Raw genomic sequence first — 24,904 nt, 5'->3', positions numbered from 1 at the left:
GTCACCACTTTAAATATAAGCTGTTGAAATTAAAACCCAGAAAGATCCAGACCTTTTTAGAAGCCTGGGTGCTTCCAGTGGTGGAACTAGTTTTCTGAATCTGTTGGGTGTTATTGATACACACAAGGGGGCAGTCTCTTCTAGAACATGTTTAGTTTGTAGTATTTATAGCTTTGGTATAGTTCTTTTTGTGTTGGGTAAAGACCACCATAAAAAAAATTTTGCATCCCAAATTGTATTAATCTATTCTTGGGGAACACAGTAATTTAGGGGATAGCATATTCTTATAGTACAAAATATAGATTCAATTAAATTGCGTTAGTGTCTCTATATTTATTGCCTCATAATGAAACAGGAGTGCAGTAGTTTCCTTGAAAGGAATGATTCAATGCTGAGAAGAGACTACCGGTTATTAAATACATGAATATTGTTTATTTCATGACTTCATAACACGTCACATATTCAAACTTTTGTATGAATTTTGCAGAAAGTTTTGCATTTGCTTTAATTATTCAGAGTAAATTCTTGAGGAGTTTAATATGGTTCATTTTACAGGAAAATGAAGCAGTTCAAATATGCACATATTTAATAATTTGTTTAGCATTATAAAAATGAGAAGATGGAATTCAAAAGCTTTTTTTCCATTTTTGTTTGATCAAAGTATAAAGTCTCAGTTTTACATATAATATACTTTATATGCATTTCTTTCAACATTCTTGTGAATAAGTTTGTTTGTACCAGTTCTTTTTTTTTTTTTTTTGAAACAGTCTCACTCTGTCACCCAGACTGAAGTGCAGTGTTGCGATTTCCGCTCGTCGCAGCCTCCACCTCCCAGGCTCAGCGTCCCGAATAGCTAGGATTACAGATGCATGCCACCATACCCTGCTAATTTTTGTATTTTTAGTAGAAAGAGGTTTCGCTGTGTTGGCCAGGCTGGTCTCAAACTCCTGAGCTCAAGCCATCCACCTGCCTCAGCTTCCCAAAGCTCTGGGATTACAGGTGTGAGCCACTGTGCCTGGCCAGTGTGTGTGCCAATTCTATAAAGAGAGAAACCGAGACAGGATGATACTGAATGGAGTAAGAGCTTCTGATGAATTTGAGGAGTTGTTGAGACTGAAAACAAGGGCTTAGTACTCTCCCTGACTTAACATTATAATCTCCTTTCCTTGAAACCCTAGGCTACTGTGGCATTGCACTTTACTGGTTCTCCACTTAACCTTTCTCACTTCTTTGTTTTCTTCCTGAGTGCCTCCAGATATGGTCTAGGAGTCCTTTTAAACACAGTACTCCAGGCAGAAACCAGGGAGGTGGAAGTTGAAGTGAGCTGAGATCATACCACTGCACATCACTGTGGGTGACAGAGCAAGACTATGTCTCAAAAAAAAAACAACTCAAGTTATTTTTAAATCACTCTTATTAGTCTTATTATATATCAGCATAATGAATATTTATTCAAAACCTTCTCTTTTTTTTGGTGGAGACAATAACATTTCAGTTGCATTCCACCTGTTTCTTCATGTGCGTATCTAGATGCACATGTAATTTGTGGGTACCAGTTTTGGTTGTTTTAATGAGCATTTGTTGAGCATCTATGATGTGGAAAGTATTGTTTGGGTGCTGGAGATAGAGAAGTTGAGTAAAGCACAGTGGCATCATCCCTGTCTTCAGTGAGCTCAGCCAGGGTGGGGTGGGGAGCAGAAAAGAAATATGAATCGGTAGTTATGGTGAAAAGTAATAAGTGCTTTATTAAGATATGGACATAGTACTAGAGGAGCACATAAAAGAGAGTCATTAATCTGCTGAAGCTTCTGAAAGGGCTTTATAGAAATAAAATATTTGATTTGGTTCTTGAGGAATGAGTAAGTGTTCACCAAGTAGAGATAGAAAAAGATTGAAAAGTTAAAACTCAAAACCTTATGATTATACCTTCCTGCCTTCTCTTCTTAAATCTGTATCATTCCTGATAAATTATTAAATGGATGTCTTTTAAAATGTCATTCATTTTAAAATCAAAAGAAAGTGAGCGGTGTGGGGCTCTGAGGGTCACGTGGGTCAGCCTGATGGAACCATTCTCTTTCCTCATAAATCAGATTTACTGAGGTAGGGTTTACTTATAGTAAAAATGCATTCATTTTAAGTTTAGAGTTTGGTATGTTTTAAAAATATATAGACTCTTTTAACTGCCACCACAGTCAAGATAGAGAACACTTCTATCACCCCTAGAAAGTTCCTTATGCCCCTTTGGAGTCAGTCCCTGTCTCCCAGTCCTGGGCAGCTGCTTATTGGCTTTCTATCATTATAGATTAGTTTTACCTTTTCCGGAATTTTATACAAATGAATTCATATTTGCACTTATTTCACTTGGCATAGTGTTTCTTTCTTTCTTTTCTTTGTTTTTTTTTTTTGTTTGTTTTTTGAGATGGAGGCTCACTCTTGTTACCTGGGCTGGAGGGCATGGCCACATGGCCAGTCTCCACTCACCGCAACCTCTGCCTCCGGGTGTAAGTGATTCTCCTACCTCAGCCTCCTGCCTCAGCCTCCCAAGTAGCTGGGATTACAGGCATGCACCACCATGCTTGGCTAATTTTGTATTTTTAGTAGAGATGGGGTTTCCCCCTGTTGGTCAGGCTGGTCTCAAACTCTGGACCTCAGGTGATCTGCCCACCTCGGCCTCCCAAAGTGCTGGGATTACAGGTGTGAGCCACTGCGCCCGGCCAGCATAGTGTTTCTAACATTCATTCTTTTTCTTAAGTGTCAGTATTTGATTTCTTTCTATAGCTGAATAATTTCTGTTGCATTATACACCACAGTTTCTTTATCCATTCAACTATTGGTTTGCACATTTGGGTTATTTTCAGTTTCTGGCTGTTACAAACAAAATTATTATGAATGTTCATAATGAGAACTTTGTGTGGTCATATGTTCCCATTCCTCTTGAGTAAATACTAGGAGTTGTGTGGTAAGTTTATGTTCCAATTTATAAGAAAGTGTCAAGATTTTCCAAAGTGGTTGTACCATTTTTGCATTCCTGTCAGTCGTGTGTGACAGTACAAATTGCTTTAAGTCCTTGCCAACATGCCCTTCTATTGTAGCAATTTTAGTAGAAATGTAATGGTTTTTCATTGGGGTTTTGATTCGCATTTCTCTAGGGACTGATGATGTTTAGCATTCCTTCAACTGCTTATTAGCCATTCGTGTATTTTTTTTATTATCACAACTCACAGATTGTTGTGATATTTGTGTATCTTCTTTAGTAAGGGGTGTTTGTTCAAGTCTTTTGCCTTTTTTTGTGGGTCTCTCTTTTTCTGTTGCATTGTAAGGCTTCTTTCTGTACTCTGGACGTAATTGCTTTGTCAGATAAAGGTTTTGCACGTGTTTTCTTTGAGCCTGTGACTTCCTTTTCATTTTCATCTGGCAACTTTCAAAAGAGCAGAGGTTTTTAATTTTGATGAAGTCCAGTTGATCAGTTTTTTCTTTCTGATTCATGTATTTTTGACCTATTTAAGAAATCTTGGCTATCCTAGGGTTACAAATTTTTGTCTTTTTTTTCTCTTAGGAGTTTTAGTTTCAGCTTTTTTGTTTGTCTGTTTTTAAACCTGCAGCCAATGTCATACAGTTTTAGCTTCAAAATTAGGTTTATAATCCACTTTGACTTCACATTTGTGCGGGGTGTAAGATAAGGGTCAGAGTTTATTTTTTTAAACGCATGAATATCTGATTGTTTCAGTACCGTTTGTTGAGAAGACTCCTTTCTCTGTTTCATTTGTTTAAAGATGTTAACATCTTTGTAGAGAATTAATTGGACACTTGTTTATTTCTGAACTTTGTCCCATTGACCTATAATCTGTGCTTTCTACTGAATGTTTCCATATGTTGAAAATTTCTCTAAAATAGTTGTATTCGTTTTTTAAAAAGGAAAAAGCGATTTTCCAGGATCTCACTGCTAATGGCTTAGCTTTTATTTTTTTATTTTCTCCTTGAACTGAGTAGGATCTGAATCTGTCAAGCGCTTCACTTTCTGTCTCCCGGTAACTTGCTGTGATTTCAAAAATGTTTGTGTTAACCCATGAAAAATGCGAATAAAGATATTCCTTCATCTACCCATACTGAAAGGAAACATGCCACCATATCAATGTTAATGGAAGCGAGGTTACAGCTGGTTTCTACCTTCATCTTTGTTTTCTTGTATTTTCCAAATGTTCTCTCTAAGATAAAAAAGCTCTTAGCACTAAAACAGTATATATGTATTCTACTCCAGCTTAATTATATTCAGTTAACATAATTGAAGAGATTAAGAAATGTAGCAATAAGACACAGACATTAAGGATCTCTCTGGTTAACTGTAAGTGAAAGACTGCATCACCACAATACTTGATGTAAATGTGAAAACCTCATCAATTATTGTGGCTTACAAACGGATCAATTTTTAAATTTTTACTTATCATTCCTGCTTACTTGATTCTCTTTAGTTGCTTATTTGCTTATTAGTTACTTTCCTGCCATTTTAAAAGAGGAAGGTATTATCTAAGTGATTTTGCCAAGTTCTTACATTGTGTTAGTTTAAATTGCTTGAAGTCACGTTTGCTCCTGAAATGTGTGCCACTGCAGTGTGTACTCTGGGGAAATGAATTAGTTTTTTAAAAAGAGAATTATTTAGATATGGTTTTAGTGATTCCTCAGGACGATAACTGGTAATGAAATGTAGCTTATTGTTTTCAGCTAGTTTAAATTGGTCTTGAGACAAACAGAAATTTGTTCTTAATTACAGACTCTAGATGACTTTATAGAACACCTTTGGGCTGTTATCTAGGACTTGCCAAAGAAGGATCATTCTACTTGATTGTATATTTTAGTTCCTAAAGGAAAATATGTTTAAATTTAATTTTAACCAGATAATGTCATCTTTATGGACAAACTCTGTTGTGTCTACTCTGTCCAGGATGTGTTTTAATGAATGGTGTTTGTTTGCTTTATCTGGTCTTAGCCAAATGAGTAAGGACCTGGAGACTGGGCAATTTGAGAAGACATTTAGGAATCACTGGCTTTTCTCTATTGATGCCACTATGTAAACTAAGAATGACAGTGGGTAGGGAATGTGTGTGGAATTCCTGTGTGACTCACTGTAACTGTGTTGTGCTGAATGCGTGGTTAAGCTAGTGTCAGCATTGTCTTCCTGTAAATTACAGATCCCTTCTGTGAGGAAGAGTCCTGCGGACTCATGTATATTTTAAAATAAGCTTTAGAGGATATTTTAAAACTTGATAAAAGAAAGATAACTAATGTGTAAAGGGACTTAAAGGGAAGAAAAACCCCTTTCCCTATAGGGTAGAAAGGGTAGAATATTTGGAATTATAATTTTCTTTTTTTTTAGGTTGTTTCTTTTTTTTTCTTTTGAGATGGGGTTTCATCATATTGGTCAGGCTGGTCTCGAACTCCTGACCTCAGGTGATCCACCCACCTCAGCCTCCCAAAGTGCTGGGATTACAGGCGTGAGCCACCGTACCCAACCTTCTTTTTTTTTTTTTTTTTTTTTTTTTTGAGTCTCGATCTGCCACCCAGGCTGGGGTGCAGTGGTGTGATCCAGGCTCACTGCAACCTCGGCCTTCCAGGCTCAAGGATTCTCCTGCCTCAGCCTCCTGAGTAGTTGGGATTACAGGCGCTTGCCACCATACCAAACTAATTTTTGTATTTTTAGTAGAGGCGACATTTTACCATGTTGGCCAGGCTGGTCTCAAACTTCTGACCTCAGGTGATCCACCTGCCTTAGCCTCCCAAAGTGCCGGGATTATGGGTGCGAACCATCGCACCTGGCCAGTTGGTTTCATTTTCAAGTGAATCCAGCAAACATTGTTTTCTTTGACTTATAGTTCCAGTATTGCTATAAAATTACTGTAATTTGAAGATAGTTGTCAGTCTCAAATATATAAAGTGACCAATTTCAGTGACCATTTATCCTATTAAGAAAACCTATGAAAATCCAATTTTGTGCAGAAAGTGGGAAATAAATGGGGGCATGTTTGCTTTACAAGATCTTTATTTGATTCATATAAATAGAAAATGGTTTATTACATGTAAAATCTGATTTAAGTTGGTCAAAATGTCATTTTCAGAAAGCATACCTAAAACGTATGTACTCATTACATAATGAGTACTAAAAGCGAGTACTCATTACATAGAACAAGGATTCTATCTGTGTGCCAAAGACAACTTCAAAGAATTTTGTTTATATATAATGACACAGAAAGTTGTTCCTCATCATCCGTTTCAACTCCAGTTCCTCAGGAACACTGAGTACAAATCATAATGAGTTTATTTTCTAACTATAGTAGTTAGGCTAGTTTATTCTCTAGTTTGGTTCTGACCTGTTGAGAACAGATCAAGAGAAAACAGATAAGATATCATCATATCTTATAGAAAGCAGCTAATGGAAATGATGAAGTATACCTGGCTGACTCTGAAGATTTATGTGAAATGCTTGGCTTTGTAATTTTATGTTTCTTTCTAGGCTGATGCACTGAGTTCATTTAGTTAGAAATTTATTTCTACAGACTGGTTATCTGTTTTTCTAAATGCTGCTTCACAGTTGTATACTACTTAAGTTATGTAGCTTTATAGTCAATCTAGATTGGAATTGGGTTTTTGTTATTGTCATTTGGTACGCTGATCACTTTACAAATGTTTAACTTTTTGTTTTGAGTTAATTATAGGTTTGCATGCAGTTGTAAAAAATAGAGGTCGGGTGTGGTGGCTCATGCTTGTGATTCCAGTTACTTGGGGGGCTGAGGCAGGAGGATCCCTGGAAGCCAGGAGTTCAAAGATGCAGTGAGCTGTGATGGTGCCACTGCACTCCAGCCTGGGTGACAGTGAGACCTCATCTCTACAGAGAAAAAAATAATAATAATACAGAGAAATCTCACATACTGGCCTACGAAGTTTTATTGTGTTTTGCTTTATTGCATGTTGCAGATATTATTGTTTACAAACTGAAGGTTTGTGGGGACCCTGTGTCAAGCAAGTCTTGCAGTCCCATTTTTCTAGCATCATATGCTCACTTTGTGTCTCTGTGTTACATTTTGGTAACAGTATTTTAGATGTTTTCCTTATTATATTTGTTATGGTGATCAGTGATATTTGATGTTACCATTGTAATCGTTTACAGCCTCACTGATGTAAGAGGGTGAATTTAATAAATGTTGTGTATGTGTAGGTTTTTTCTTTTGTTTTGAGGCAGGGTCTTTCTCTATGGCCCCCAGGCTGGAGTGCAGTGACATGATCTCAGCTCACTGCAGCCTCCACCTTCTGGGCTCAAGCTGTCCTCTCACCTTAGCCTCCCAAGTAGATGGGACTACAGGTATGCACCACTGTACTCAGATAATTTTAAATTTTTTTGTATATACAAGGACTCACTATGTTGCCCAAGGTAGTCTCAGACTCCTGGGGACTCAAGCAATCCTCCTACCTCAGCCTCCCAAAGTGATGGGATTACAAACACGAGCCACTGCACCCTGACAGTTGTGTGTGTTCTGACTGTACCATTCACCATACATTCCCAACTCCTTCTCAGGCCTCTCTGTTACCTGACACACAACAATATTGAAGTTAGGCTAATTAATAAGCTTGCAGTGGCCTGTAAATGCTCAAGTAAAAGAAAGAGTTACACAATTCTCACTTTAAGTCAAAAGACAGAAACAACTGCCTTTACCGAAAGTCGACCTAAGCTGAAAGCTAGGCCTCTTGTGCCAGTTAGCCAAGTGGTGAAAACAAAGCAAAAGTTCTTGAAGGAAATTAAAAGTGCTACTCCAGTGAATACACAGATGATAAGAAAGCAAAACGGCCTTATTGCTGATATGGAGAAAGTTTTAATAGTCAGGTTGGAAGATCAAACCACCCACAACATTCCCTTAAAACCTAATCCAGAGCAAGGCCCTAGCTCACTTCAGTTTTATGAAGGCTGAGAGAGATGAGGAAGCCGCTGAAGAAAAGTTTGAAGCTAACAGGTTGGTTGCTGGAGTTTAAGGAAGAAGTCATCTCTGTAATATAAAAGTGCAAGGTTGAAGCAGCAAGTGCTAATTTAGAAGCTGCAGCAAGTTATCCAGAAGATCAAGCTAAGATTGTTGATGAAGGCGGCTCCACTAAGCAACAGATGTTCAATGTAGAAAAAAGTTTTTTGGTGGAAGAAGATGCCATTTAGGACTTTCCTCCTAGAGATGAGAAGTCACTGCCTTGCTTCAAAGCTTCAAAGGACAGCGGACTCACTTCTTAGTAATAGAGCTGTTGATTTTAAATTGAAGCCATTATTTATTTACTCTTCCAGAAATGCTGGAGCCCTTAATAATGATGCTGAGTCTACTCTGCCTGTGCTCTGTAAATTGAACAACGAAGCCTGAAAGACAGCACATCTGTTTGCAGCATGGTTTACTGAATAGTTTAAGCCCGTTTTAAGTGGAAGTCTGCTCAGAAAAAAAGAATCATTTTAAGATATTACTACTCTTTGACAATTCACCTCTGGTGGAGGTGTACAAGGAAAGGAATGTTGTTTTCATGCTGCTGACACAGCAGTCATTCTGAAGCCTGTGGTTCGAGTGATTTTTCACTTTCAAGTCTTGTTATTTAAGAAATACGTTTTGTAAGACTAAAGCTGCCATAGATAGTGATTCTCCTGATGGATCTGTGCAAAGTAAATTGAAAATGATGTGGCAAGGAGTCACCATTCTAGATGCCATTAAGAACATTCATGAGAAGGTCAGAATATCAACATTAACAGGAATTTGAAAGAAACTGATTTCAACCGTCTTGGATGACTTTGAGGGGTTCAGGCCTTCAGTGGAGAAAGTAACTGCAGATTTGGCAGAACTAGCAAGAGAACTAGAATTAGAAGTGGAGCCTGGGCTGCACACAGTGGCTCGTGTATAATCCCTGTAATCCCAGTGCTTTGGAAGGCTGAGGGGAGTGGATCACCCGAGGTCAGGAGTTCAAGACCAGCCTGGCCAACATAGTGAAACTTCATCTCTACTAAAAATACAAAAATTAGCTGGGTTTGGTGGTGTGCACCTGTAATTCCTGCTACTTGGGAAGTTTAGGCAGGAAAATCACTTGAACCCAGGAGGCGAAGGCTGCAAGGAGCTGCGATTACTCCATTTCACTCCAGCTAGGACAACAGAGCAAGACTCTGTCTTAAAAAGAAAAGAAAAAAGGGTTAGAAAGCAGAGCCTGAAAGATGTGACTGGATTGCAGTCTTATCTCATGTGACTAAATTAACAATAGTATCTCATGATAAAAGGTGAAAGAAAGTGGTTTCTTGAGATGGATTGCGCTGGTAAAGACTTTGTAAACATTGTTGAAATGACAAAGGATTTAGAACAGTGTATAAACTTAATTGATAAAACAGCAAAGGGGTTTGAGATGATTGACTCCTCCAGTTTTGAAAGAAGCTCTGCTGGGGGCAAAATGCTGTCAAACCACATCATTTGGCACAGAGAAATCTGCTCTCCAGGCCCAAGTTTTTTCTAAATGAAGAGAATTATAGAATCAATCTCATAGAATTTTATTCTTAACAGAATTAGCAAATTAATAGATTGCTCTTTTGCTCTTAATTTAATAGTATATTTCATTTATCTTCATTAAGGCTGTTGGCACAAAACTAGTTTGTTGATTTGGGCAATATAATTCTTCATGTTCATATTTACTTCTTAGATTTTAGAACAGCTTATGTTTATGCTCTTTAATGTGCTAAGTAGCCCTGATGAGGACAGTCAACCAAACCATTATGTTGAAGAAGGAGGTATTAAACCAAGTTAACCCACTTTTTTTGTGGCCTTGTGACCACTTCACCAGACGCCTTTTGGCATATGTCTTGTTTATCTCCATTGTAAGATCTTGGCAGGTTTGTAGCCTCTTTCTCACCTAGTAACCTCCAGAGGTGCTTCTATACATGTTTGTTAGAAGAGTAAGTGCATACTTAATAATCATAGATTTCATAAGAATCGTGAGTTTATCTGGAAATTTATATCAGTTTTATGCTTAGATTTACAATCTGTAGTTACTGAGAAACTAATAGCAAAAAATACTTAACACTTACTGTGTACCAGGTACTGATCTAGTCATTATACAGACCCCTTTATTTGAGCAAGTATGTTTTATTATTCTTGCCAATTTACAGATGAGAAAACTGGGCCACAGAAAAACTTGCCTTGTGTCAAATAACTAATAAGTGGTAGATTCAGCATTTAAATAGCCACATAGTCTGTCTTTCACCACCATCTTTATAATTTTTGAAATATTTTTTTTATTTAAGCCTTCCGCATGTTTGAGCATAATACTGGGTCCCTCCAGCTTAGCTGTACTGCATTATGAAATTGTTAATAATAGGATTTATATATGGTATTTATGACTTTTTTTTTTTTTTTAAGATGAAGTCTAGCTCGGTCTCCAAAGCTGGAGTGCAGTGGTGCAATCTCCGCTCCACCTCCCAGGTTCAATCAATTCTGCGTCAGCCTCCTGAGTAGCTGGGATTACAGGCAACTGCCACCACACCAAGCTAATTTTTATATTTTTTAGTAGAGACGGGGTTTCATTGTGTTGGCCAGGCTGGTCAAGAACTCCTGACCTGGTGATCCAACCCCCTCGGCCTCCCAAAGTGCTGGCATTACAAGTGTGAGCCACTGAGCCCAGCGAGTATTTATGACTTTGTAAAGCTCATTTGTTCCCTAATATATGCCATAACTTAGATTACCTAGTCCACTACTTTATGATGAAACCTTGACTTATTACTTATAGAACGAACTTAGAAATTCTTTTGGAAATAAGTAGTTGGAAAAAAACATGCAAATATTTATTTGAGTGCCTACTGTGTACCTTACTCTATGCCAAGTGGATACGGATGTCTGGAAGTTTGTTTTCCTACTTCTGCTGTAAAGCTGGCCCTTTACCAAACTTTACCTATTAATTTCTCCCTCAAATGGTTGTGTTTGTCTCTTTCTTTGCAGTGCCTGTTGCATAAAGGCAAACAATTTACAGATGAAAGGTGTATTTGGTATCTTTATTCTGATTATTGAATTCTAAAGTTTGGTAGGCTGAGATTTGTTGTAGTTTAAAAAAAAAAAACAAAACTGTTTCCCAAAAAAAGGAATAAACATTAAGGTGTAAGTATTTACTACTTATAGACATCAGAATTATATTTTCCTATTGTGTCTCAACAAGTTTGTTCTGATTCTTAGGTTCTGAACAAATGGTGGTGACAACTTTGCGCTATCTAGATTAAAAAGAAAGTTTCATTTCTTTATGCTGTCTTAAAATTGTTCCAACTTTAATTATCAGGTATCTCTGTGGAAAAAATAGATTTAAGCTAATAAAAGTAAGATAGAAATGTTTGTGGGTTTTTTTTAAGACAGAGTCTTGCTCTATGGCCTGGGCTAGAGTGCAGTGGTACAATGATCTCGACTCACTGCAATCTCCCCGGGTTCAAACAATTCTCGTGCCTACCGAGTAGCTGGGACTACAGGCACACATTAGCATACCCAGCTAAATTTTGTATTTTTGGTAGAGACAGGGTTTCGCCATGTTGGGCATGCTGGTCTAGAACTCCTGGCCTCCGTTGGCCTCCCAAAGTGCTGGGATTACCAGCATGAGATACCATGCCTGGTTATAAGATGGAAGTTATATATATTGTATATGAATGAATTAAATTTATTTCAAAGTCCAGGCCAGCCTCAGTGGCTCACATCTGTAATCTCAGCTCTTTGGGAGGCCAAGGTGAGTAGATCACCTGAGGTCAGGAGTTTGAGACCAGCCTGGCCAACATTGTGAAACCCCATCTCTACTAAAAATACAAAAATTAGCCAGGCATGGTGGGTACCTGTTATCCCAGCTACTTGGAAGGTTAAGGCAGGAAAATTGCTTGAACCCAGGAAGTGGGGGTTGCAGTGAGCTGAGATTGCACCACTGCACTCTGGCCTGGGTGACAGAGTGAGACTGTCTAAAAATAAAAATAAAAATTTAGAGTCTAGAATTTTCTCCAGATGCTTTCAAAAAGCTAGAGATTCTGTATACATAAATGGCTAAAAATTATAGATGTAGAAAAATTAAATACAAGTTTTAAATGTGCATTTAGTAAATCTGGAATTTGAATTTTTTTTTCATTTGCAGCTCAGATCGTCTGATAGAAGAGACAATAAGGTAGGAATAAGATTTTGTTTTGCTTTGTTGGTTTTTGTTTGTTTGTTTTCATGTAAATTTAATGAACGGTGTTACAGCTCTTTTAGAATTAAAGAAACATCATTTTAATGAACAGATCAGGTTTAACCCTGTATGACTAGAGTTAAGGTTTGCTTATCCTCATTAAAGATGAAATTTTTACTGTGTCCTCCCCTTATAAGAGATATTTGATATCCAAATTATATTTCTGTAGTTACTTTAATTAAGATGTTTTACTTAGGTTAATTTTTCCAGTTAATTTATACTTAATATTTTCAACCTCGGTCTTTTTATTCTAACTTTTTAAAGGAAAATTATTTTAAGCATAATTTGATAGATAATTGTATGTCATTCATAGACTTTCTGTTACAGCACCTGCAGAAAATCTACTGCAGTAATAGTTCATAGTATCTGTAATCACATTCAACTAGTTTCTTACTTAAGGGACATTTATTTGTTGTTTTGAACTGCTTAGCTTTCAAGGTTTGATGAATTTTAAAATACCTATATTATGATAGTAAAAAAGCAAATTACCTAGGTATAGTCTCTGTACTCTAGAATTCACCAATGTATAAAGCATTGTTTTTCAGGAAAGGTAAATCAAAGTACATGACAATAACAAACATTTGTATTCGTTTTTTTTTTTTTTCTGTGTGTGTGTGTGTGTGTGTGTGTGTGTGTGTGTGTAGGGGGGATGGAGTCTCACTCTGTTGCCCAGGCTGGAATGCGGTGGCATGATCTTGGCTCACTGCAACCTCCACCTCCTGGGTTCAAGCGATTCTCCTGCTTCAGCCTCCTGAGTAGCTGGGATTACAGGCGCGTGCTACCACGCCCGGCTAATTTTTTATATTTTTAGTACTGATGGGGTTTTACCACGTTGGCCAGGCTGGTCTTGAACTCCTGACCTCAGGTGATCTGCCCGCCTAGGCTTCCCAAAGTGCAGGGATTACAGATGTGAGCCACCATGCCCAGCCACATTTGTATTCTTATCATGGATGTTGGGCCTCTGCTAAAAGTACTTTGCATGCATTATTTTATTTAATTTTCTCAATAACCTATTAGATGGACATGAATCATTCAGAACTATCTCCAAAACAAAAAAGAAATTAATTTGCCCATGGTCACATGACCAGTAAATAGCATTAAGGATTCAGATCCTACAGTCTTGAGTCTAACTCTGAAAACAGAGCTCTATCTAAACCACTGCTATATTTACCACTTTGTAGAAAGAATACAAAATTTCAAGTCTGACTTGGTTTGGAACCTGCTTGTGCTATTTATTAGATCTCTGTTCTTTAGATAATTTACTTTAACTTCTTGGAACCTTCATTTTCTTATCTGTTTAAAACATAGTATTGATGATAATATCTACCTGTAAGACTGCTAGAGATCATGTGAGGAAAATGCCTGGTCTAATACTAGGTAATCTGTAATGGTAGCCATATTATTAATACCAATCCTTTTTTAACTTTTTATTTTGATATCATTTGAGGTTTCAGAAAAATTTCAGTAGTGAAAAGAAGTCCTGTATACCCTTTACCACCCTTTATCCAGCTTCTATGAAGTGTGACTTCTATGAAGTGTGACCACTCCTGAATATTTCAGTGGTCATTTCCTAAATATCTGTTTATTTTGTATGGCTTCATGGAGTCTTTATTCAATGGATTGGAATATTTTCCATCATTAATAATCTTAATACATTATAGTTTTTTATAACAATAAGCCATTATTGTGTGTTGAATTTTTGTTTAAATTGTATGTGCTGAGTCTTCCATCTGAAGAAAGTTTTCACAGAATTGCCTGATGTTGACTGAAGTATCTTTCTTGTAGCTTTTTCCTTTTCATCAGCACATGAGATCTGATCACGTTTTGCCAGGAATTCTTAAAGTTTCCTATTAATCCTTTTTCTTTTTTTCTTTAGTTCCCTTTTTTTCTGCCTGGTTTTCTAGGGCCAGGCTGCCTTAATTAAGCTTTCACTTCAGAACTGGCCAATTAAGGGCTGGTAATATGAGTATAAAAACTTGGGGTACCTCATAGGATAGAAACGATTGAGAACCATTGAATTGTTACTGTTATTTTGCTAGTTAAAAAACATGTTATTAGAAGGTCTTTTATTTCAGTATTTTCCCTTGTTTCAAAATATGATAGGCATTACAAGAAAAGTTTCACTAAGTATAAAGCTAGGTATGATTTCTTATGAAGAATATAAAATTCGTGTCAAATAATATTTCAAAATTGCTCAACAGCATTTCATTTCCTGTTGCTCTTTATAGTGTCAATATGCAAAGCACTTCTGTGTGTTACATATCAAGGTGGATACTGACCCTGCCCTCTAGGACTCTAATGTCCAGAAAGATAAGACTATGGGAAATGAGTAAGCCTAGAAGTAATAGCAAAAAATATTAACTTAGAGCCAGGCTTGGTGGCTCACACCTATAACTCCAGCACTTTGGGAGGTGGAGGCAGGGGGATGGCTTAAGCCCAGGAGTTTGAGACCAGCCTGGGCAACATAGGGAGACCCCATCTCTACAGATAATTTAAAAATTAAAAAAAAAAATTAGCCAGGCATGATGGCACATCCCTATAGTCCCAGCTACTCAGGAGACTGAGGTAGGAGGATTGCTTGAGCCCAGGAGGTCAAAGCTGCAGTAGCCATGATCACACCACTCTCTCCAGCCTGGGCAACAGAGTGGAAGCCTGTCCCCCGCAAAAAAACAGATATTAACTCAGAGAGCTTTTAAACAGGACGTCAAGGGAGTCACATGGAAGAGATTATAGCCTACAAAAAGTGACTTTTCCCCCTCTCCCTTAGTCTTTACTCTCTCTTTTTTTCATTTTCTTTGAGACACGGTCACGCTCTGTTATTCAGGCTGGAGTGCAGTGGCGTGATCACAGCTCTCTGTAGCCTCCCCCTCCTGGGCTCAATTGATCCTCTTACCTCAGCCTCCTAAGTAGCTGGGATCACAGGCACACACCACTATGTCTGGCTAATTTTTGTATTTTGGTAGAGGTGGGATTTCACCATGTTGCCCAGGTTGGTCTCAAACTTTTGGGTTCAAGTGATCCTCTCACCTTGGCCACCCAAAGTGCTGGGATTCCAGACATGAGCCCTCTTAGCCATGGTTAATGACCTTTGTCAGCCATCTCGGAAATCCAGCATAATGTTGCATAATGTTGGTTCTCAAGTAGAATTTTCATAAATTAACGGGTGGTTGTATATGCATATTTTATGATATTTTATATTTCTTTTCTATTTTTATAATTCCCTTTCAACAGTTTTTCTCGATTAAGGATATTTTAGTAGCTAGCCTCTTTTTAAACTATTTTAAGAAGCTTTTGTAATATGTGATGTTTCTGTTTATGCCTTATTTTTGTTATTTTGAAGCAAATATAGGAAGTGGCTTACTGCCTTGTATAAAAAGATATCAGAGAACAGTGGAGTCATTTGGAAAAAGCACAGTGGGAAAGTAGTGGCTTGGGAAGTGATTTTTTTTCCCCCTTATTTTCTGGCACAGTGCTTTCTAAGATGATGTTGCTCACTATAGTTTTCTTTGACTGTTAAGGGTATGATGGGTCTGGGCAGGCTCATTAAATGCTGATTTGTCATCTCTTTTTCTCCTTGAAGCATTGCTATGGCAACAAAAGAAAATATGACTTCACAGAGAGGAATGTTGAAGTCAATTCACAGCAAAATGAACACTTTGGCCAGTATCCTTTTTGAATATTTGCTGTCTGTGTTTTGAGGGTGGAGGGGAGAAGTGTCTGTGTGTGCTTTTATAGGGGGCAGGTTGCCATCATCAGTAGCAGTAGAGCCCATCAGTAGTTGCATAATATGAATAAATTGTGCATTCCTACTTGGTGAAAGTCCTAAAGACTGCACCTCAAAAGTTTCATGCTACTAGATTTAGGAAAAAAAAATTATAATGTGAATTTAAAAATGATTCATCAAATTATTTTACATTTTAGAAAGCTTTTAAATTCATGTTAAAACTCCATAGTATACATTATTCTTACGTAAACCTGATAAATCATGTGCCTTTCTTTTTTATGTTTCCCTTTTAGAGAGTAAGTCAGTAGCAGGTGTTTGGAAGGGGAAAGGAAGGAGAAGCCATCTGTGCAGATGACCTATAGCTGCTGATAGAGTTTGTGACTCTGTGCACAGGTTGAATTCTGGGATACATTCTCCACTTTGTTGTAACCTCTACTTTAAAAACGTTTCAATTTTCCGATTTAAATTAGGATTATTAATACTTCCCAGAAACTCACTAGGGAACCAGAAAAGCCTGGCACTCTGAGTCATTTGATTCGCCGAACCTCTGAAAAAGACAAGCCTTCTAGGTGAAAAAGCTTTCCTCCCCCAGCTGCCAAATGGGGAGGGGCCTAGAATTTTCAAAATTGAGTATCTTGTCGTCCTAGATAAGTTAAGGTCACTTTTAGTTTGATGTGTTTTTGCCTGAGGAAAAGACTATCCTGATGTGTGCTGTTATTCTCCAGTCTGTTGTGAATTCTGTTCTTGCCTTGTCACCCTAAGTATAAAACTGCACGTACAAAATCACATTTTATATAGAGCTATAAAATTTACAGAGTGCTGTTATATACATTATCTCATTTTACTAAATTATGAACTCAATTGCCAGCCAGAACAAAAGCTAGTTAGTGAATACAAGAGTTTTATTTAGTGAAACTTTTGAAACTTTGGAATAGAAGAGGGAGTCAAATAACTGGTGATGTGAAACACTGAAGCTTTTTTCAGTTGTTCCTTAAAACTTACCACACTCTTCTTCATGACCTCTTCTCTACTACTCTGTACACTTCTCTAAGTTCTCTCTCTCTCTTTTTTTTTCTTTTTGCATGTATACTTTTTTTTTTTTTTTTTTGAGACAGAGTGTCACTCTATCACCCAGGCTGGAGTGCAGTGATGCAATCTCAGCTCACTGCAACCTCTGTCTCCTGGGTTGAAGCAATTCTCCTGCCTCAGCCTCCCGAGTAGCTGGGACTATTGGCCAGGCTGGTCTCGAACTCCTGACCTTGTGTTCCACCCACCTTGGCCTCCCAGAGTGCTGGGATTACAGGTGTGCACCACTGTGCCTCAGCCACTCTCTTTTTTTTTTTTTTTTTTTTAAGACAGAGTCTCACCCTGTTAACCACCCAGGCTGGAATACAATGGCACAATCTCAGCTCACTGCAACCTCCAAACTCCCAGGTTCATGCAATCCTCCCGACTCAGCCTTCCGAGTAGCTGGGACTACAGACGTGTGTCACCACGCCTGGCTAATTTTTGTATATTTTGTAGAGACAGGGTTTCACCATGTTGACCAGGTGGGTCTTGAACTCCAAATCTCAAACAATCCTTCAGCCTTGGCCTCCCAAAGTACTAGGATTACAGGTGTGAGCCACCCTGCCCAGCCCAACCCTAAGTTCTCTTAAGGCAAAGCAGTATACTGCAACCTAGCAAAGTGCCTCATACAAATTAGTCACTTAGGAAATTTACAGTTACTCCAAAAGAATGTGTGTTCAAAAAAAGGAAAATCAAACGAAATGGGTGTGGGTTAGTCAGGGCCCCAAAGAGAGGTAGTCACAGTAACCTAAGACTGACTTAAGAGAGGAAAGAAAGGACTCAATTTGTTCATGTAACTGTAGAATTCAGGGGTAAAATTTGGCTTAAGGCATAGCTGGATTCAGAAGCTGAGATTTTATCAGCAAGAATCTCCCTTTCCTCCCTCTTTTTGTTCCCTTTCTTTCCCATCGCTTATCTCAGCTTTCCTCTGTGTTAGTCTGTTTCTCCAGGCAGCCCTTCTCTGAGGGTGATGAAGATGGCTGTAATAGGGTCCCAAGAATCCCCTCGGAGAAAGGGTGTCTTCTAACAGTTGTCACAACTGTTCCCAAGAGAGCTGTGGTTGTCCAGCATGAGTTACTACCCATTCCTGACTCAGTCACTGGCCAAGGGGAGAGAATATTCTTACTAGCAAATCCTGGATTTGTATGTAAGACCGAGGAAGAAGTCAGCCCTGCCCTGTTTCATGGACTGAACTCAATTACTATAGACTGAGAAAGAGGTTTTCCTGATGCCAAATAATTGCATTTCAGTGGATTTGTTATCCTTTTATTAAGCAAGAAAATATTAAGTGTTTTCTCTATATGCGATTTTACTTTGTAGAAGTTTTTTGCCATTATTTCAGTACGTGCTTCTTGTTCTACATTTTTAAAATGTTTCTGCAAATTGTATGTTTGTTTTTTTTTTTTGAGATGGAGTTTTGCTCTTGTTACCCAGGCTGGAGTGCAATGGCGCGATCTCGGCTCACCGCAACCTCCGCCTCCTGAGTTCAGGCAATTCTTCTGCCTCAGCCTCCTGAGTAGCTGGGATTACAGGCATGCGCCACCATGCCCAGCTAATTTTTTGTATCTTTAGTAGAGACGGGGTTTCACCATGTTGACCGGGATGGTCTCGATCTCTTGACCTCGTGATCCACCCGCCTCAGCCTCCAAAAGTGCTGGGATTACAGGCGTGAGCCACCGCGCCCGGCCACTTTTTTTTTTTTTAAATTCAGAAATTCAAAAACACACTAATGGCTACAGTATATAAAGCTCCATTCTAGACATAAAGGGAAATTCAAGATTAGAAGAACACATGGTTCTACTTACACACTATGTAGAATATACAAGTATACAAATCTGTCTAGGCTCTGGTGAGAGTACTTTCACTACAGGAAAATGCGGGGCAGACCACAAGGAGCAGGGGTGGTTCCGGCTCTCCAGAACCCCTAGGTGGTTTTTGTGGTTCCTTTTCCTGAACTTGGTATAATGCTTCTATTAACAAAGAGGATGTACCTGCAGGTATATTGTCAGAAACCACTGCCAGAAACACAAAACCACACAGGCACAAAACAAGTAAGACATAAAGATATCTGGAAATACTAGGTAAAATACAGATGTGGCTACTATAAAACCTCTAAAATCAAACATTTTAAATATTTTTATGTCCCCAAATAGGACAGCTAAAGCAGTTTCGTCCACTTTCCTCCTGTGTATCCTGCCTCCTGCTGTGAAGTAACTTTCAAAATTGTAATAATTCACCAGTGCCCGATTATACAGACCCTAGAGTTGCTTCCCTCGAATTGCCTTACTCCAAGGCAGGAAAGGATCAGGTATTTCTTCAAACTCTCGGGCAGAACTCTGCAGTCTCCTGAGAGAAGGGGAAAAGAGAGAGAGAGAGATAAAGAAAGAGAAGGAAAATAAGGAAAGGGAGGGAAATGGGGTGGTGGTGGCGATGGTAGCTGGCTGTGCCTGTGCGCCTCTGCCAGGGTTCATTCCAGCCGTGCGGGCTCTCACCCTGGCCTGAAGCCTGGCAGTAAGCCCTCGGTGCATGGGAGCAGTCATTATCATTTTCTTTTCCCTTTCTCTTGTTTTTTTTCTTTTCATTCTTATTTGTGTTACACACAAGACTGGGAGATTGGTATTTTTTAGGGGCCTTGAACCGCAGGGCAGTCCTGGTTTGGGCGAGTGCATCTGCTAAAGACTCCCCTGGTATGAATTTCTTCCCCCTGTCTTTCTGTCACTAACTGTTTCTGGATACCACTAATCTCTATTTTTGTGATTCACCAGAGAGGCTTCTTCCAAATATGACCTTAATAAAGATTTCCCAAAGATCGTTTTCCTGCTGTGAACAGCCTGATCCAGAGGATCAACCTGAGGAAGCGGCGGGACTCTCTCATCCTGGGGGGTGTTATTGGGATCTGTACCATCCTGTTGCTCCTGTATGCGTTCCATTGATGGGACATCTGCAGGGACTCTTGACTACCACCACTTTGACGCCATGGTCTGGAATAAGGCAACATCGGAGCGAGAAGTTGACTGTCTTGATAATTAGCCTGACCGGCAGGAAGAATGCAAGACTGACAGTGATGGACTCTGTGACATGGTCAGGTTGAGCTGAAGCCACAGTTTTTCTGTGCTGTCTTTTCTAACATATTTTTCTGTTTTTAATTTAAAAAACAAAAAGGTTTTCAGTTGCTTTTGTCTCCCCAGGAGGCAAGTAAACCAATCAAAAACAGAGTTTTCTTTGTTTCTGTGATAGTGTTGAAACCTGATGACAAGCCAGGTTTTACAGCTGGGCTCTTCAGAAAACCAGGTTTTCTACATCCAAAGACTGCTTTTCTTTTACTCACCAGATTGGATTGTGAATAACAATAATTCTTGTCCCCTTATTTTACACTCATGATGAGAAATCACAAGTTCTTTCTTGATGATCTGTGCTATAGATTTCTACTCTGTCTCCTCAACTCTGTTGATATTTGAGGAAAATTCTGTTTTTCATAGATTGTTTGAGATGCTGATGGACCAACTTCAGCATGTTTGAGGTTGTCTGAAATGGAGAACACTGTAAAACTCTCTCTTTTTTCTTTTAAATTACGAGTACAGTGGGGTTAACTGTATTGCTGGAAAAACATCAAGAACGACAGTCTTTTATTTAAGGCACCAGTCACTGTTTCCATTTTTTTAACACTTTTCCTTTGGATTGATATTTTCCACTGAAAGGAGGTGAAATCTCAGTTCCGCTGTGATAGAAGAAAACAATCACCAGGGTCTGTAATTGTCCCCACTGTTCTCATCAGACCAGGATTGACACTGGGAACTGAGGAAAGGGACTGCTCCATTTCTAATGTGATCTGTTCAAAGCCACACAGAAAAAGGTATTGAGAGCTCACTGTTCAGAGAATTCCATGTGTAAATGCTCCACAATGTATGGGCAAAAGTTTAAGGACTACTGCCTGATGTACCAGGAATTCTGTGTCCTGTGAAAATCTGTTCATTCCAAATCTGTTTACCATTTCCAAACATCCAGAGAATGTTTTCACTGTTGAGGGTGCATGTGGCAGAATCTGCCTCTCTCTGCACCTGTCTTCTGTTACCATCCGTGGACAGTGACAGATTTTAAACCAGCCACCAGAATTCTTTTGAGTTAACCATTTCTTAGTTTCTGTAAATTCATGACTTGTCTTACTGAACTACCACCTGGTTTGTAGATTTCCAACATCTACACTGCTGCTCTTCACCATTGGAATTCACTGTGGTATTTATAGTATTGGCTTCAGTCCGAGCCACAGGGAATAAAAGGATATCAGCATATAGTTCTCAGCTACATCATGGTGTATAGATGCTGTTATTCAGGTGAACTTGCTAATGGTGGGCTAACACCTGGTTTGGTACAGAGACTGAGAGGTTTTTCATTCTGGTGTCAAAGTTTTGTTACATTATGGGTGTGAAGGGCATTTGATATATTTTTCTTAACTATGGGGTTTATTTTTCTAAATATGGGTTGATTGACTGTTCATTGATTCAGGGTACCCTTAAAAGAAAGTTACATTTTCCCATTGTGAACCTTAAAGGATCAGGGAAGAAAGTTGATTGATTAAATTCTCAGTTGGGAGAACAAAAGCTTTTCTCCTCTGATACTTTATTATCTTTGATTTTTCAAAGGGCCTTGATTGGTGGTTGTGTCTCGGTTAGAATTTATGGGACTTTGCTTGCTATGTAGTTGGCATTTATAAAATTTGAAGTATCATAAATAAAGTTATTTATTTAATTATACTACCAGTCCTTTTTACTGGTCTGATTCTTTGGTGCATTCATTAAAGCTGATTGTGTGAGAGTAAACTAGGACACAAGCTAGTCTAGCTCACTGCAGCCAAGCAAACACACCATGTTGATGGCTGATGGGCCTTTCCATTAGGGTTTTGCTTATGTGAAGTAATGGAATTATGTTGGTTATTTTCTTTATGAAAATAAAGAAACCAGTTCTTCCAAGGAAGTTAAAAGGCTTGGTGTAGATGTTGGTGTCAGATAGGTCTGACTAACCTCCCATGGGCTGCAGCCCATGGTGAGGTGACCCAGTGCCACATGTAGACAGCTAGGCCAGTGCTTTTTCCTCTTCGGATTCCTTTGCAGAAAGAAACAAGTCCAGCAAGGGAATAGAGGTGTGTGTTCACAGGAAGGGGCTCCATGTGGATCCCATGAAGGGATTTTTTGAGCTCTTTCAGCTCCATGTCATTTAACTTTTTCGTTTAACCACCTTGGCTCTCTCTCCTTTTTTTGCTGTCCTCCTTGTGGACCAGTTGACAGATTCCAAGACTAACAGTTAGTTAGTTGTTAATGCTAGTCACAGCCAGGAGGTCAGAAGGAATATTCTGCCTCTGGCTCCAAATGTTGCCTCTTAGGGGAAGTTATACCCCCTCAGCTATTGTCTTATTATTACAGATCTTTCCTTTTTGGTCCTTTTAAGTAACCACTCAAAACTTTTCATTTCACTGAAAAAATATGAAAAACCATGACAGTAGGGCTGGTGCAGTGGCTCACACCTGTAATCTCAGCACTTTGGGAGGCCAAGGCTGGCAGATTGTTTGAGGCCAGGAGTTTGAGACCAGCCTGGGCAATGTAGCAAGACTGTCTCTACAAAAAAATAAAAAGATTAGCCTGGTGCGGTGGTAAGTGCCTGTGGTTCTAGCTCACAGCTATTGAGGCTGAGGCTGGAGGATCGCTTGAGCCCAGGAGTTCAAGCCTGTGGTGAGCCATGATCACGCCACTGCACTCCAGCCTGGATGACAGCGTGAGACCCTTTTTAAAAAAAAAAACAAAAAGCACGGCAACAAAAAGGGCAGGAAATTCCAGAAGATGTATTTCTGATGTTTTGTTTTAATGTGTACTGATGACTTTAGTAAAAATGTTTAATAAATTCATTATTCAAATTCAAACTTAGATCCAAGTACTTTAGCGTATCTATCCTGGCAATCTCTACATTCTTATCAATTCCTATTAATGATGCTGGAGGACTCCCTGTAACCTGCACTGCTCACCTTTTCTTTCTCTTGTGTTAGAAAGGGGCTTTCCTTCTCTCTGATTCTCCTGCCTTTTTCCATACTGCCTGGTACTCGGATCAGGAATGGAAGAAAACACCTGAGAACGGAGACAGGTGATGAGAGGAGATACCATGAGGGCAGTCCTTACACCTGGAGCCAAATAATACTTACTTTAGCTCTTTCATCCTGGATGTGAATACAAAAAGATACTTACTGAGCCTTTTGATGCAGTGGCTCTTGAGTTCTATGGAATTCAGGCACCTTGCGTTTGCGTTCCACTGTTAATTTTCTGTTTCACTGTTAATGATCTCAACATGAGGAAAATGACTCTAAGAGAACTGGACTAGCCTTTTGGTTTCTAATACCTCATGTTTGATTGTTTGTCAGATATGATTTTTGGAAATGGATTGAGTGTTCTAACTTGCAAGATTAAGTTGTTGGGGATAACTGGCCATGTCTAGTGTTACACTGGCAAATGTAACTAAAGAACAAATGGATTCTGCTCAGAGAGTTAGAATCGTTATGTTCCACTCTCCTGTTAGGTTAAGGGTTATTTAGCCTGGTCTCCAAAAAGATGCAGAACTTTTCATTATGGTCTTAATAAACTAATCTTGTTTATTCCTTTATAAACCTGCATACTCTTAAGTTTCATGGGCAAAAAGAAAATGAGGGAGGAACAAGTGAATTTTGAGGAGTTTAGTGGGTAAGAAGCTTAAAGCTGAGCCATGTGGTCTTGAAGGCTCTTTCTCATTTTTTCTGTACCTAAGAGCTCACTTCAGGATCAACGTATTTGCATCCATTCCCACCCTGTTAGCTCTTAAGGGAGGAGGGAAATCAGTTCCAATCAGAGTTTTCTATGATGGAAGATGTTTCCTCGTGAAAAAATGCCAATACAGATTTTTAAAACCTATAATTTTCCAAATGCACTTTGTAAGTTTTTGCTTTTAAAATAGCTTCTTGGAACCAATTTTATTGTATTTGTACTTAATTTTTGTTCTCATCTAAATGTGCATTTTCTGACTGTATAGAAGAAGCTTTGGTATGTAATTTAATAATAAATTAGAAATCTAAATGGTTGCATCTGTGGTTGTTTATGTTGAAACAGGAACCATCAAAGGAGTCTGGGGATAGAGATTATGGTATCTTTGGTGTTGATAAGCATTTCTCATAATGTCCTGAAACCCAGGATGAAGTCATATAGGTGCTGAAAAGCTGTCACGTGTCATTCAGAAACCATCATATGAACAGTTCACTAGTATTTTAGCCCTAGAAGTGAAGGGGAATCTCTTATCAACATGAAACTTCAGGAGGCATGATGGGAATCTAAAATTGTAGAATTGGCTGGGTGCAGTGGCTTACACCTGTAATCCCAGCAGTTCGAAAGGCCAGGGCAGGAGAATTGCTTGAGACAAGGAGTTCAAGACCAGCCTGGGTAATAGCAAAGATCTTGTCTCTACAAAAACTAAAAATTAGCCACTAATGATGATGTTCACCTATACTCCCAGCTACTTGGGAGGCTGAGATGGGAGGATCACAAGCCCAGGAGGTCAACAGTGGAGTGAGCAATGATTGTGCCATTGTATTCCAGCCTGGGCGACAGAGACCCTGACTCAAAAATAAATTAATTTTTGAAAAATAGTGTGCTTCTGGGCTTTAGTACATTGGTTGTGCAACCAGCCTCACTGTCTAATTTTAGAGCATTGCAGTTAATCCAGCCAGTGGCCAATTCCTCCTCTATAAAATGGTGATAAGGATGGCTACCATAATTATGCCCTGATTATATTGTCAGGGTTGTGTGAGGAAATACTCATAAGTGTCTCAGCAAAGTGTCTCAGCAAAGGGGTGCAGGGCTGACCTGA

At 38.9% G+C, this 24,904-nt stretch overlaps 1 protein-coding gene across 8 annotated transcripts in view; it reads left to right on the top strand.

Annotated features, from left to right (window-relative positions):
* GOSR1 (golgi SNAP receptor complex member 1) overlaps window positions 1–24,117 on the top strand; it is a 39,360-nt gene extending 15,243 nt beyond the window's left edge. For 4 of the 8 annotated variants that reach the window (XM_008997136.5, XM_002748210.7, XM_035300886.3 and 1 more), the window contains exons 7-9: window positions 12,145–12,174; window positions 15,818–15,900; window positions 19,838–24,117. In XM_008997136.5, the coding sequence (XP_008995384.1) occupies window positions 12,145–12,174; window positions 15,818–15,900; window positions 19,838–19,962 (238 nt within the window). In that variant the 3' untranslated portion in view covers window positions 19,963–24,117. Of the gene's footprint in view, window positions 1–12,144; window positions 12,175–15,817; window positions 15,901–16,431 lie in introns of all 8 variants that reach the window. The other 4 variants (XR_013535799.1, XR_013535798.1, XM_078373899.1 and 1 more) reach the window with 2 other exon arrangements.
* Window positions 24,118–24,904: the final 787 nt, after the last annotated feature.

The sequence above is a fragment of the Callithrix jacchus genome, chromosome 5 (genome assembly GCF_049354715.1).
Source record: "Callithrix jacchus isolate 240 chromosome 5, calJac240_pri, whole genome shotgun sequence".
Classification (NCBI taxonomy): Eukaryota; Metazoa; Chordata; class Mammalia; order Primates; family Cebidae; genus Callithrix; species Callithrix jacchus.
This window is presented reverse-complemented; position numbering and strand designations above follow the sequence as displayed.